The sequence below is a fragment of the Boeremia exigua genome (genome assembly GCF_020726555.1).
Source record: "Boeremia exigua strain MPI-SDFR-AT-0100 chromosome Unknown C7974scaffold_9, whole genome shotgun sequence".
Lineage (NCBI taxonomy): Eukaryota > Fungi > Ascomycota > Dothideomycetes > Pleosporales > Didymellaceae > Boeremia > Boeremia exigua.
In genome coordinates this window covers 26,231-41,320 of record NW_025763526.1, presented here as the reverse complement: position 1 = coordinate 41,320, position 15,090 = coordinate 26,231, and the positions used below count along the sequence as shown (strand labels likewise).

At 45.3% G+C, this 15,090-nt stretch overlaps 5 protein-coding genes across 5 annotated transcripts; 4 read left to right on the top strand and 1 right to left on the bottom strand.

Annotated features, from left to right (window-relative positions):
• Positions 1-862: 862 nt before the first annotated feature.
• Positions 863-1,552, bottom strand: C7974DRAFT_473764 (uncharacterized protein; the record flags this gene model as incomplete). Its single annotated transcript, XM_046146577.1, has 2 exons — positions 1,236-1,552; positions 863-1,187 (listed from the first exon to the last, which is right to left on the bottom strand). Exon 2 carries the CDS (start codon positions 1,184-1,186, stop codon positions 863-865), a length of 324 nt encoding a protein of 107 aa, XP_045994370.1. The 5' UTR covers position 1,187; positions 1,236-1,552.
• A 452-nt stretch (positions 1,553-2,004) lies between these two features.
• On the top strand, positions 2,005-3,824 carry C7974DRAFT_398417 (chaperonin 10-like protein). Its single transcript, XM_046142312.1, has 3 exons — positions 2,005-2,439; positions 2,504-3,142; positions 3,196-3,824. The coding sequence occupies exons 1-3, from the start codon at positions 2,163-2,165 to the stop codon at positions 3,426-3,428; spliced, it is 1,149 nt and encodes a 382-aa protein (XP_045994369.1). The 5' UTR covers positions 2,005-2,162; the 3' UTR covers positions 3,429-3,824.
• Positions 3,825-4,747: 923 nt separating this feature from the next.
• Positions 4,748-6,132, top strand: C7974DRAFT_398415 (uncharacterized protein). The gene has a single exon (XM_046142311.1). The coding sequence runs from the start codon at positions 4,842-4,844 to the stop codon at positions 6,024-6,026; it is 1,185 nt and encodes a 394-aa protein (XP_045994368.1). The 5' UTR covers positions 4,748-4,841; the 3' UTR covers positions 6,027-6,132.
• A 500-nt stretch (positions 6,133-6,632) lies between these two features.
• On the top strand, positions 6,633-7,802 carry C7974DRAFT_415149 (pectin lyase; the record flags this gene model as incomplete). The annotated part of the gene is made up of 1 exon (XM_046143865.1): positions 6,633-7,802. One exon carries the CDS (start codon positions 6,633-6,635, stop codon positions 7,800-7,802), a length of 1,170 nt encoding a protein of 389 aa, XP_045994367.1.
• Positions 7,803-8,326: 524 nt separating this feature from the next.
• Positions 8,327-9,503, top strand: C7974DRAFT_339862 (cyclophilin-like domain-containing protein). The gene is made up of 2 exons (XM_046139249.1): positions 8,327-8,812; positions 8,871-9,503. Exons 1-2 carry the CDS (start codon positions 8,591-8,593, stop codon positions 9,267-9,269), a joined length of 621 nt encoding a protein of 206 aa, XP_045994366.1. The 5' UTR covers positions 8,327-8,590; the 3' UTR covers positions 9,270-9,503.
• The last annotated feature ends 5,587 nt before the right edge of the window (positions 9,504-15,090 follow it).

Genomic DNA, 15,090 nt, shown 5'->3' with positions numbered 1-15,090 from the left:
TGATCGATAGAGTGAAGGAAGGCGATGCAAGCGTGATATTATTACTGCGATCTGATATTATTCTTGCTAAATTTGTCGAACCGGATGTGTGTTCTAATGATGGCCGAGGCACCATGTTGAGGGAGGTTGACGTATCATCGAATGGTTTGAAAGATGTCAGCAGAAGTCTTACTTCCACCAGCTCGAGGAAACGCCGATGTTCGACATGGAGATATCAACCGTGAAAGTAGGTGCAACGTAACTTGTACGCCCAAGCCTGCTACCAGGTCGCCTCTCTGAAGCCCGGTCAGATACTCACCCTCGGTTTCAGTCCGCGCGATATGTGCGATACCGGGAAGTGCAGGTAACTTTGGGATTCGTCGTTCGCACTGTTGATTGACCTTCTTCTCCGTGGCATCTTGAAAGGGACCGGATAGATGGTGGAAAGCTATGCCCTGTTCGAGTTTTTGGATGTTCCCAATATCGCATTTGGTATCTCTGATTCGCAGGTGTAACTCTTAGGCAACGATTGTTCTGCAAAGCCTTGGGTTATGGCAACGGGCTACCCAACAATATTAGAAAGTGAAGGGCGATTCCGATTTGAGCTGGAGTCTTTGTTTTGAATCCGTGTTTTAGCGGTATCTTTTGGCGGTATCCGACCCCCAGCCAACGTCATATTGCCCTGTATCGGATGGAATGACTTCAGCTGCTCGGTCACAACAGGACAAAAAATGCTCTTCCGAGGGCACACGAGGCGTCAGGATCTGCCGCAGTAAGAAATTGATATTGTGGAGAACAGAAAAACACCGGAAGCCATAACACTGGGTACTCTGCTCGGTAGATCATACATGCTCGTTGCTGCCATGTCGATTCTCTATTCCCTTCATCCACTGCCGGCTGGTGCACCGAGAAGGAAGACAGGTGGCTTGTTGCTGAAGTTTGGTACATCCGCCATAATCTCCCCTACTTCGGGACCCGCGAAAGCTTCCCTTGCTGCTTCTTCGGTTTCCCAGTCCACCGTAGCTCCGAAAGAGTAGACTGGTTGCTCGCCCCCGACTCCGGCAACAAACTTTGTGATGACAAAGCTCTTCATGCCGTACTTTGCCCACTTCTCAAGTACGAGTGGCATGTGGTGGCTCTTGTAGTACTCCTCATTGTACTTCGCATCGGCGACGTTTGAAAACAGAACGGTGACGGTGAAAGGCATCCTAGTCTGGTAAGTATGAACAACGACATTCAGCAACACAACATGTTACCTGAAAGAATACTTTGCTATTATACTGGTAGGAGTATGATGATGAAGCAAGTTGCTTATGAGATGGCTTTAAATACTGAGAAGCCGTAAGTCTAGGCGTTACCAAGAAACAATCCACCTGAAGGTTAGCGAGTGCTTTTACTCGTGTTACTCTCCGGAGATAGGCTGGCTTGCTCGGTACACAAGGTGCATACAGTACGAAGTACAACCGACGTGAGACTTCTTGTATGTAGGCTCGTCGGGATGACGTATCTTTGCCGAATACCTTCGGTCTGGTTCATCTTATCGGGCGGGGTGAGTTTCGCAAAATGTCCATGCGTATTATGCGTAACACGCAATGGTTGGTTCTTCACTGAACCTACCGCAGTTGTTCGGCCTTAGGCCCGCTGATTTCAAGATCGCCACGAGTGGTCTGAGACTGAGCGCGCTATAATCAAAGTAGTGTTCGCGTTGATGGTAGCCCTATCGCCGGATTACATTCAGCCAATCAAGGCCCATTATGTGTGACCACTTCCACGCTTTCACTGATGCAGCGATGCGTGTAGGTAAGTGACTGCGGTCATGCTGGAAACGGAAGTCTTTCACCTGTGTGGTTTTCTACTCTTTGTCAAGTCGATGACGGACTTCGGAGATATCGGCCAGTCAGTGCCGGCTACCTAGCGGAAGAGGACCGACTGCGTAGTCTTTCTTGTGAGCCGCTAAGCCGTACCTGGTCAAGGCAGCTTGACCGTGCGTTCGTCCTCGGCCCCTCTCACACCTCAATTCTTGTTGTGTAGACTAGTATCTGCAAACCAGAATGAATATTGGACAGGCTGCAGAAGATAAAACGATCTCCTTTCCAGGCCGAGCTTGATGTTCTGATCAATGCACTATCTCTTCGTTTTCTTGTCATCATTCAAGAGGTCGACCACACTCAAAACATAACGCCATGCAAGCCCTGATTTCGATTCCGAAAGACAAATCTGTCGTAGTTCAGGAAGTGCCAAAACCAAAGCCTGGACCTACCGAGATACTCGTCAAAGTCCATGCTGTGGCGTTGAATCATGTAGATGCGATTTATGCTAAATTCCCAATCGCTGCACAAGATGTTCGCACCATTGGCAGCGACTTCGCTGGAGAGGTGGTTGAGATCGGTGCAGATCTTCAAGGCATTACCGATCCAAGAGCAATAGAAGGAGCACGAGTAGCTGGATTTGTACAAGGTGGTAAGTGTAGTATCCTTTCGTAGTTCGAGAGGTCTAAGGGCAGCTGACTTTGCCGTGCATGTAGCATGTTCCGTCAATGAGCGCCCTGGAGCATTTGCTGAGTATCTTGCTATCGACATGGACCTTACTTGGAGCGTTCCGGACCAGATGCCGTACGAGGATGCTGCGACAATCAGTCTTTGTGGTCTTACTGCCGCTCAGGCAGTGTTCGATAGACTACAACTACCCTGCCCATTTCGCCAGACGGAAGGTTTCGGCGGGTTAACACTCAAGCCGAATGAGCTGGTTAACGTTTTTATTTATGGTGCAACTTCTTCCCTTGGTCTTTATGCCGCACAACTAGTCAGGAAGGCTGAACAGGCTTCGGGAACGAAGGTTCGACTGCTGGGTGCCGCAAGTGCCGCAAAGCACGCCCAATTACAGCAAACGCCATACAATTATGATGTATTGGTGGACTACAAGGACCCAGAATGGCCCATAGAGATACGCAAAGCGACAGGTAAACAAGGGGGTGTTCAGTATGCTCTGGATGCTGTATCTCAAGGACAGACCGTCAGTCTGGTCGAGAGTACTATTGGTGTCCAAGGAAGATTCGCAGCTTTCCGTTCGCCAGCTCTAGGAGGTTTCAGAATCGACGAGCTCCGAATCAAACCAATCCTTGGTGCGGTGTGGGAAGGCCTTGGAGCTGAGATTGTATATCAGGGTAAGAAACCATAACGTTCGTACAAACACTTAACTGTTGCTTATCAGCCTTAGGAGGGGCTGTCATCCCAGCCAACTCAGAAGCGCGTCAATTTGCCGCAGAATTCTACAAGTATCTTGGCCTTGTCGGAATAGTTCCAAACCCCACTCGACGGATGTCAGGAGGCCTTGCCAACATCCCCAACGAAGGATTCTCACTTCTCGGAGCCTGGGGCGACAAAGAAGCAACAGCCAGAGAGCATCTGAGACCTATTAGTGGCGAGAAGATTGTCTACACGGTATCCTAGTGCGATGCCAGGTTGCCCATTGAGTCGATGTTGTAACAGCTTATCAGACCTCTTGTATCGAAGGGCCGTCTCTGAGCTGAAGCCTTGATGTAAAGCTTGTAACTTGTAAATTTTCATACAGGTTTTTCTTCTTTGCTATTTCAAGGGGCTGAATTGCTTCGTCGGTATTCTTTCAATAATCAAATAAACTAAGCCGTCGACTATAAGTTGGTAAGGGATACAGGTGCTCAAACGACCCTATCCTTTCTACCTTCTTTGGCATCTGTTCAACTCCTCTCTGGCTAGTCTAGTGTGCACACCTATTCGAGGTCAATGCTGTCAACAACTCAACTTAGATAACATGCTTCGATTGCTCAAAGATCGATTCAAGATAATACTGGCACCTGTAGATTGCGTATGAAGTGAGTGCCGACCCAAACCACTCTTTCCTTTAGCCTAGTCGAATACCCGCTTGAACAATTTGTCTCGGAAGTTTTGTTATTCGGGGATTATGATCTATATTTGGGAAATAGGGGTAGCTAGATACAGTAGTTGCGAAGCTTCGCCTGATCAAACGGTGACCTTTAAAATTCGTCCACCCTGTAAGCCGAACACACAACCGAAGTGCGTCACACACTGGCTTGCCGGGTATAGCCGACTGAAAGTAGTCGCAATGTATCCTGTCGCGACAACAGGTACATACTTCGCATTCTTTGCAAACCTGAATATGGAGATTGTGACTAGAGCCTGCACGTCACCGGATTGCTAAATTCATCTTCAGAAGTCTCCCACGGTACTTCTGCGCTATCGGGACCAAGAAACCTTCCGTGCGTCTTATCTACAGTTGCATTACTGATCTGTCATTGCCTGATTAGCGCTGTATTTCATTCAGTGTTGAACCCCACTGACTACCTGCAGAAGGCCCTGATAACACTTCTCGACTGAGACACCCATTGATTCTGGATCAATTCTTTTGAGCATGAGACCCCTGTGAGCTATCTTGGCTATGTCTGTAGCAACCACGCTGAGACAACATTAGTATCCATAACGAGTAATTTTCTACGAACCGCGGCTGGCGCCTGTGATGAGAATACTGGTAATCAACCGCTGTAGATGGGGAGTCCAGACATGGAAGTATTTTCACAGTTCGCCGGAGAAATTTGTACGGGTTCAATACGCTACCTGAATAAAGCCATGACGCTTACGAGTATTGCAAAGAAAAGCAACATACCTGTCTAGCATGCGGACTCTATGAACACTCAATACGGACTAGTCTCTACCGCTAGCGGAGTTTGACGATACACTAGCGGAGTTTCCTTATAATCCACCCACTGCCATCCGTTTCCTGATTACATCCAAAGAACACCACGGACGAAATCTTCTCGTGTCATCGCGACTGGATCCTAGGTCGTCTGGAAGGCATAATGTGCCGTAATGGAGAGAGCGACCCGTCATAAATCTTGCGTAGCATGTATACAAACGAAGCGAAAGTGCGACCGAACGCAGCCGAAATGCCAGCGCTGTATTTCGAGAAACTCTGACTGCGAGTACATTGGTCGAAGGAGAGGACGGCACCAGCCGGTAGCGGAGAGCTCTGCACCCGTTACGGCCGTTGACTGGCGACCCTCAACCATGGAAATGGAGTCCTTGATTCCGGCAACACAATTCTCCCCGAGTATCAATGAAGACATCTTCGAGTTCCCGCACCATCCTTTCAACTTGTCGTTCGATAGCAGATCACTCGCACCCAGTATCGGCGATCTTACTAGCCCACCGCACTTAAACACCATTGATCCTGACACCAGGCTCTACGCCCGCGTAGCGTTCTGCGCAGCTCGCCTCTCCCTCGTCCCAAATGTCTTCGCAATATCGGGTCAGACTATGTTTATCCACCGCCAAGTGTTCCAAACACTCCAAACCACAGCTCTGCAACAAGCAATGAGTGCGTGTGCGCTCTACTGCATGAGAACACCAACCACAAAAGCAATCGTTCACCAAGTCTTACAACACAATGTCCACCATCTCCTTGGCAATATCGACCCAGCTACAGTCTCAAACGTCGATCTCCTTGCTGCACTGCAGGCTCTTCTTCTGTATCAGTTCATGCGCCTCTTCGATGGGGACATCCGACTGCGCGCCGCCGCCGAAGCTGATGAGCCTACAACTGTGTTGTGGGCAAGTGAATTGCGCACACGCGCGTGTGCTGTGACGTTGCCTCTCCACCCCATCGCAACATTCTCACGTAATCCAGAGGACTGGCAAGTGTGGCTGTTCAGTGAGAGTATCCGGCGTACCGTTGTGACTACATTTCTGCTACGCGGGGTCTACAACTACCTCAAGACTGGTACTGATAGTCCCACAGTAGTGGGCGTGTATTTCACGGTGCAAGAGGGACTGTGGAATGCGCAGAGCGAGAGTGGGTGGTCGAGGGCGAGAGACGAGAGGCTGGAACTCCAGGTACTAGTCAGTGCCTGGGATGAAGTCATGACAATAGCCAGCCCGAATGACCTGGAAGAGCTTGGCGTACTAGTAATGAGTATGCTCTGGGGTCTGAAAGCTACACAGGACTGGTTGGGTCGCGAGCTGAGTCTAAAGTATGGTCTAGACGCCCCCACATAGATTATATGTACTGGTTAGCTCATAGTACCTAGACAGACTGCTATGTTCATGATTAGTATTGTTGTATTTTAGCCTAATCTTGAGTTTGCCTATGTTTCAACCTATAACGTCTAGACTAGACTACCTTATAAGTCCCGCCTACACAAAGAGCAGATTAGAGGATCGTAATATCGCGCGCTAAGTGCTTAGCCCCAAGATACCGAGGTCATTTTCGGAACGGTTCACAACACTTGGCAGGGGCGTTCGCTCAAAATGCCAGATTTGGCATGCTTTTCGAGTTTTTTTGAAACATGTTTGTCTGTATATCACTCTATCCTCGGCGCGATCTCGCGCGAATATCCAACTCAAGTCAAGTCCACTACGCTTTTGGTAGTTTTTACAAGACTGATCACGAGCTCCCTGACGTCTTCCCCATCCCCTCTTCGAGGAAACATTTAGTATAAGAACGCTGATCACGACGTCTTCCCGTTTGTTCTCTTCATCATCAATACACTCGTTGTCACTCGTTTGCTTCTTCATCTTTACTCTAAGGTCCTAGTCGACTTTTATCATTGATTTCTTCACACTTCTTTTTAACAAATTACCGTAGCTTGACTACCTGGAAATATGCGGTTCGAATTTGCAATTCTCTTTGCTGCGATTGGTGGCACCACCGCGCAAAAAGTTGTTGGCAAGGCTTACGGTTTTGGCGCTGGGGCCACAGGAGGAGGTTCCGCGGCGGCTGTCAAGCCAAAGGATGCAGCTGAGCTTAAAAAACTTCTCGCTGACGATGTTGCACGTACCATTGTTCTCGACAAGACGTTCGACTTCACAGGCAGTGCTGCATCTGGTGTTGGCTGCGATCGGAAGTCTTGCAGTAGCACTTCCGGTGGCCAACTCTACCTCGGCGATCTTTCCTGCGGAGGCTCTGACAATGTTGCAAAGACGGTCAAGTACAACTCTGGAGGTACATCACCTTTGGTTGTTGGCAGCAACAAGAGCATCCTCGGGGTTGGTGGCAAGGGAATCATCAAGGGTACCGGACTGCAGGTCAAGGCTAATGCGAAGAACGTCATCGTACAAGGCATTGAGCTTACTACTATCAACCCTGGTGTGGTATGGGGAGGCGATGCTCTTGATCTGAAGGGCGGCAACTCTCAGATTTGGATCGACCACTGCAAGTTCAGCAAAGTCGGACGCATGTTTGTTGTCAGTCACTACAACGGCGCGTCTGTCACACTTTCTAACAACGTCTTCGATGGTGTTACATCCACCTCCGCTTCCTGTAACAAGAACCATTACTGGGGACTCATGTTCATCGGAAAGAACGAGAAGGCAACGCTCGACAAGAACTACTTTCACGACCAGTCAGGGCGCGCTCCGAAGTTGGGTCAGAACGGCGTCAGTGGAACCTTCCACGCTATCAACAACTACTTTGAAAACATGAAGGGTCACGCTTTCGACGCTTATACTGGGGCCAACGCACTAATTGAAGGCAATGCTTTCAAGGCTGTTAGTCAGCCGTCCACAGATTCTGCTGCGAAAGTAGCCACATTTATTACCAACGCCACCAGCGGCTGCAAGAACACCCTTGGCCGTGTGTGCATTGCCAACAGCATTGACTCTACTAGCGGTAAGCTGGGGTCTGGATCTAACTCTGGCTTTGTCTCGACGATTAAGAGCGTTGATGTTCCCACGAAGTTAAGCGCGGATAAGGTTGCAGCTCACGTTAAAGCTAACGCTGGTCCTGCCAAGCTTACTACATCGTCCAAGTTCCGCCGCGAAATGCGCATCTAGACTTAGTATGCTAATACACATCGCGGTGGAGCACATAAAGCTATACATATTGGGTTGTTGAACTGGAGTGTGTGCCAACCCAGTACGTGCACACTGAACAAGGACCGTGATTCGTCCGTGAAATCCTGTACAAAGTCTAGAAATTCCATAGAACACCCGTGGATTCATCTGTGAACCTTGCTAAGAAGATATGAATTCGTCTGAAATTCCTTCAAAACCGTAGATCCGTCTGTGAATTTGTCAAACTATTTAAGGGATCATGATGGCTATTGCCCTAGTGTCGACCCCACCCCCATGGACGCTCGAGAATATCTTCAAACCTTTAGACACTCCATGATGTACCTCTCAAGGTCAAGGTGCAGTAAGTGAAAGGAGCATCACCAGCACTGGCACGTTCGTGCGTGGCCAGTCGGGTCGGAGAGCGGAAGTGGAACGAAGGGTGGAGCGGGAAGAAGGCCCGAGGCGGGAGATCGACTGGGGATGCGACAGTGCGTCATCGCTCACCAAATCTTTGTCAACAAAACATCGTCTTCGCTTTACGCGATAATTGGCTCCAGCTGCCTATACACTTGACACGCGCCAGCAGGTTTACAACAAAGCAGCGTCGTCGCGCACGCTACTCATCAAGTTCGATGCAATGTGCATAGAGCCATCCAAACTAGCCTGGATGACGTCGCAAACGCTTCATCTCCGCAGCCTACTGACGTAGTCTAACGATCTCGTCATTCCATTGCGTCTCTGTCTTTCAGTCACCCCTGCCAGGAATCTACACGTTCATATAGACGACCATGGACAAACTCAAAAAGCTGTTCAAGCACGACTCGTCCGACTCACACACTGAGGCTTCTCATACCAAGGGAGGAGCAGTGCCGTCGTCGACAGAGTCCGCGCAAGCCCCCCAAATCAGCAATGCCGCTGCCGTCGCGATCTCAGAAAAGCCCTCAGGCGTGCTCATGACGACCAACTACGGCGACATCACGATCGCCCTGTACAGCGACAAGACACCCAAAGTACGCGCACTCTCCCCGGTCCTATCAATCAGAGATACCTGCTGACATTGCACTCCAGACTTGTCAAAATTTTGCAGCTCTCGCCGATGCCGGCAAATATAACAACGTCATCTTCCACCGCGTGATCCCGGGCTTCATGCTCCAGGGTGGAGACCCTACAGGCACCGGGCGCGGCGGCGAATCAATCTGGGGCGGTAAATTCGAAGACGAGTTCGACAACTCGCTCTTGCACACTGGTCCTGGTGTTCTCTCGATGGCGAACAGTGGACCGAGAACAAATGGTAGTCAGTTTTTCGTCACCCTTGCGGCTACGCCGCATCTGAATGGAAAACACACGGTGTTTGGGCAGGTGGTGGATGGAATGGATGTTGTAGAGAGAATTGGGGCTGTAAGAACGGATGGAGGCGATAAACCACTGGAGGACGTAGTCATTCTCAAGGCGCAGTCGATCAAGTAGCTTTGAATCTTGTCAAAGACGCCAACTGTTGGATGAGCTCAATGATCTGACTGGGCACCTTCTGCTCACCGGCATACTGGACTAAACCAGCCCAATTAACTACTTCCTCTGCACACGGCCAACACCTACCCGGCCAGAAGCTCGAAACGCTGGTCTCCAACGCTGCAAACAGTTGGTGAAAGCGTCCTGCATTGGGCCATGAACATAGCTTTACATCTCGCGTTATGGGCACGGCTTTGCTTCTGTTGATGGCTACTTGTCGCGGCAGAGCATGAAGAGGTATATCGGAGCCACTCAGACAAGATCTGAGTTGCTCAGGAGCGCCACCAACGAGACGGTGACGCGAAACAGAGCAGCTTGCTCACCCATCAAGCACGTGACACATGACTAGGCCGCTCCAGGAACTGGAGGAGTGTTACTCCATACGCTCCCTATTCAATTTTGTCCGTTTGAACACGCTCTTGGCTTCTCGATTCTTTCACACTACTCGTTCTCCGAACCCGTGTGTTTGGGCCAGGTATCGCGACGTCTGTGCATATTTACCGCAACTGCATAATCGGCTTCTTAGTGATGATAGAGACTATCGAGCAGCAGATTACATTTCAAGACACTGGCGCCTCGGTACACAGCACTATATTGGCTGGATGCCGATACTAGCACCGTGCTTGGCAGAGCTATAGGCAGGATTGGAAATTTCTTTTCTCCGAAGAATCCACCTTGCGACGATTCGAGGAAGTCACTTGGAGGTGTGCGACGCCATAAATCTTTGACATCGAACAATCACGATAGCCCACGCGTAGTTTGTATGCTTTCTAAATTCCGCCGCCTCAAAATTTAACAGCTGACTAGTTCATACGGGAGATATCTATAGTCAAGCATATTAATTGAGCATCTAGGCTAGCCAAGACATTCAGCACTGCCTGGACTTTATCATCAGTGCTGAAAGCTCAGTCACCTCGTATCTCGGCAATTGCGTTCCAAACGAAGATTGTTGTGTGCCCAATACCTAAGCTATGGGAAGCAGTCCTGTACCCATTCGCTCTCGAACTCTCCTATTGTGGTTTGCACGTCAGAATTAGCCGGCATCGCGTTCTATACTGCCCGTCCCTGATTCCACTGCTCTCCCGTATCGTTTATGATGTTTGTTAAGCAAGAACCATACTATGCACACCTCAATAATCGAGGGTTCACCTCGTTTAGAACCCTTATCGTATAGGAGATCTTGAAAGTGGGCCATAAAGTGCGACCTCATCGTGGCCAAGTACGTACACGCGGGATCTTCACCTCTAACTACTTTGTTAACTGGAACCCTACCATCGGCTCAGATTGTAGTGATCTCTAGAGGAGCCCCTATTTTCGCATTGCTGTGGGGAATCAAACTGTAACGATTATTAAATCTATGCCGACTCAATCAACGCTCAGGATGGCTACAAAGCCGCCAGCTTCCACCTTCACCATGGCTTGCATCCTATCGTACTACTCCTGCCTCTGTCGAAAGAAAATAAAGAAGAAACCACTTACTCCTATTGTCCACCCCATCACACCTGCAATAATAAACCTCGCTGCAAGCCCGTGAAGCCAGGCGTCATGATTCGATACTTCTACAACACTACACGAGAAACCACCCTTGCAGACACCACCTTGCGTTGATGGAACATACAGGCATGACACGTCTCCCACTTTTGTCTAATCCGGGACGAGAGGAAGGGTATGGGATTGCGGGTAGAATGTAGGGTGATGATCTCGAGCGGGGGAAGAGAGGGGGTTTAGGTTGCACGGCGCTGAGACGATCGAGACCTGCACATTGGTGATACAGGTGCGCGGTTGTTGGTGGGTTTGCTTTCTGAGTTATTGAGGGATGTGGATTGGGGGATTGGGGTGGTGATGACTGAGGGATTGGGCAGGTGGTGACTAAGAACAATGTGAGCGAGACAATGGGAGAAAGTCTCTGGTGCATAATGGGGAGATCGGTGTAGCGTGGTTCGTAGGGAGTTGCTTGGGCGCACATGCTGTGGTAAACTTTATGTGGGTTTTTGGATGAGGCATTGGATTGTTGGATGGTTAATGCAGTGCGTGAGCGGTGGGTTGATGTTGCGTCTTCGGTGGTGGGATGTCTTGTTGTCTCTTGGTTGAAGATGGATTGGCTGGTTACTGGGTGATGTGGGATCGGGAGGTGATGTTATTTGAGTTGACAGTTGCGATTGAGCGTTGGTCCCATGATTACGATGCTGATCGAGTTTGTGTCGTCTTCTCGGTCTCATGGGTTGGTGGTTCACAGGGTAAATGTAGTGTGGTGTCCTGGTTATGTTTATCAGGTAATTCGCTTCGCTACCCAAGCACTCTAACACACTACGACTTGTTTAATTGGTTGAGATTAAGAATATAGGGTGCACTGCAGTAGATTCTTGCGCGAGGGAAGGTTTAGCAGGTACATATACTTACGCATCACGGCACTGCTGCAGCCGTTTGGCGTATCTGCATGTTGGCTTAGCAGAGTGCTTTTACTCGAGTGTATTGTAGAACCCGTCACTACCCATCATTTTCTGACATGATTCTGCAATTGATCGATAACGAACGATGGTGTGAGACCAACACGGTGACCCATGAGTGCTTTCGGGTGAGCGGTACAAGATGGATCGATTTCCGGTCTATGCGTGTTCGTGTGCATGTAATCCCTCCCTAACGATTATGCAGCTTCTAGCAAATTGGTAGTAGTGCTGGTGGCTGTGTGTAATCGCGGGCCAATGCTACCTAGCTGGTCCTGTAAGCCATCAGATTTGTAAGACCTGTCAAGATATGTGCACAGTGCAAAAATGACTGCGCACCACAGTGGGCACATTTCTTACCTTCATACCATCGCAAGTAGCTGGAAGAAGCTCTGGTTGACTACAACACTAGCTGTTCCTTTTCCAACGTTTGCAAGACCGCGGAACAAAAATGGGCCGAGAAAAGCGGACCGAGCCGCGCCGTACTAATTATGTAAGGCCTCAGAAATAACAACGGCGTACCTAACGTCATGAGGTTAATTCGCTCGCGCTGCGTCACGGCTGAAATCAAGCATCGGACCAAAAAGCGAAGGATTTGAGATGAGGCTTGGCTAAGAAGAGGCAGCTCGTACGTATGTAGGGGTAGTAAACAATGTGTACTCAGCACTGCTTTCTCTAAAATTCGTAGCCATAATTACCATGACCATATAAGTCCTGAGATTCGAGGCAGGTTCCCTGTTGACGTCAAGGATGAGCCATTGCAAAGATTTGACATAGATGCCTCGTTGCCACCCGCGCTGCAGGTTGCTTGATTATCGGGATTCAAAGAATCACCTCCACAAGGATTGCAAGTAGATGCTACCTATCCAAATCTAATGATCTAGAATTGACTGAAATTATGGCACGGGAAAACGTGAGGGGGACCATGGTAATTGTAGCTAATAGTAGATTCCTAATCGTTGCGCTCTGCTAAATACAAGAGTAAATTATAAATAAGTAAGAATATAACGGGCCCTATAGAAGCTTATTAAACTGTCTAAATTACTTAGTAAATTACTTATAGATCTAGACTAAGAAATGTTTTAGAATAGTATATATCTGCCTAAGGCTACCTTAATAGCCTTATATCTCTCCCCTATATTTTTATAGTACTTTTAGATGTTCTATAATATTATTTTATTATACTCCTTCTAAATAGTATATATTAGCTTCTTTTTTATACCTAGAAAGTGCTTCTATATATATAACTTAAGTAATTGCTATATATTTTTAATTAGATTAAGATTAAGTAAATTTACTAGTATTAAGGTTATACTTTAAGTAAAGCTTATAAATACTATTTAATTAGTTCTTAGAGATAAATACTATTAGAGAAACTAAAGAGGTTTTATACTAAGAAGTATAGATATAATCTATCTATCTTAAGAGTAAGAGATAATAAGAAGTAGTATAGAGTAAACTATCTAGCTTAAAGGTTAGAGTTAAGATCTAATATTATAGATTAATACTTAAGTTAAATATAAACTATAAGAGTTATATTTCTACCTACTATATACTATAAAGAATATTATAGCTTACTAAGCTTATTATAAGCTATATAAGCTCTATATAAGACTTACTTTAGCTTAATTACTAAGAAGTAAGCTTATTATATAACCTATAATAAAACTATACTATATAGAAGAGTTTATATAATATTATACTAAGTAATAGTATCTAGTTAGTTATAAGAAGTAGATTATAATAGCTAGATAGCTTATTATATTCTAGTAAGAAAGAATTAGAATAGTAAGAAGCTTATATAAGCCTAGATTTAAGAAGTAATTAGGCTCTATAGAGTTCTAAAAAAAGTAATCTTAAACTAAAGTCTACTTATAAATATAAAGTACTAGAATACTTTCTACTATTACTTAAACTTTAAAAGATTATTATTATTAGTATACTACTCTTAGATAGATAGTTAGACTAAAAAGTAGAACTAGATACTTAAGTAGTACTTTAAGTATTACTATATACTAGAATAGAATAATTAGGTACTATAGGTATTAGTTATAGAGTATATATATAACTATAGAAACTACTCTATTCTATATATACTATAGTTTAGACCTAAATAGGCTAGAATAGCCTAGTTTACCTCTTAGTAAGAGAGAATTACCTTTTAGGTTTATAACTATAGATAAAGTACTTAGTATATAGAAAGAGTAAAGAAGTAAAATATTAGTAGCTAACTTCTACTAGAAGTAATATTAGAATAAAAAAAGACTACTAATACTATTTAAAGTAAAAGATTAGATTATAGTCTTAAATTACTATATAAAGTTAATAAGACTTAAAAAAAAGAGTAACTAGAAGTATATTAGACTAGAGTATATAATAGCTTAGAATAGCCTAATCTTCTTTAAAGTAAATCTTTTAAGCCTTTAAAATATCTATCTAGTATTCTATATATTATTACTAGAGCTATATAACCTAAAAGGTATAATTCTATACCTAAAGACTATAGTTACTAATATATTATAAATATTTAGAGATAATATATAGAAAGTTAATAAAATTCTAGAAAAAAGAAAGAATAAAAATAGAAAATAGCACTACCTTATAAAGTAGACTAGCTTTCTAGATAGTAAGAACTTCTAGAAGCTAGAAGTAAATATTTTATTAAATATACTTAAAAAGTTCTAGAATAAGTATAAAGTAGTTCTAAGAAGAAAGAAAGGCTATAAAGATAGTTTACTAGCCTCTTCTAGCCTAGTTACCTTTAAAAGATAGCTAGAGTAGCTATCTAAAAAGAGAGAGAATAACTAAATAAAATTCTACTAAGTTAAAATTTTTAGATCTAGATATACCTTTACTATTTTTTCTACTAGGTTTTAAGTATTTAATAGTATTAAATAGTAGACTAAAGAGACTTAATAGGTAATAATATAAGCTATATTAGCCTATTATAGTATAAACTAGAGTAGAAAGGTATAATATACTACTAACATACTCTATAGGCGAGCAGATTAATAGGCGAGCGAATTACTTTTACTAAGCCTCTACTAAAGTATCCTCTACATACTAATGCCTTAATAATAACCTAATCTTAACGCATTAAAGGAAGCTTAAATATAGCTTGCGCTTTAAGCTCTTAAACAAGATGCAAAACTCTTATAGCAATATGCTATAGCTATCTACAATATTCCTTAAGCTATACTAAGCTATTAACTTACTAGATAACCTTTATAAGGTAATACTATGCTAAACTTATAAGGGCTAGATAATCTAGAGGAGTAGGTAATTATTAATTATATACTTAAGCTAGATAAGTAAGGATTTAGCCCTTAGCTAGC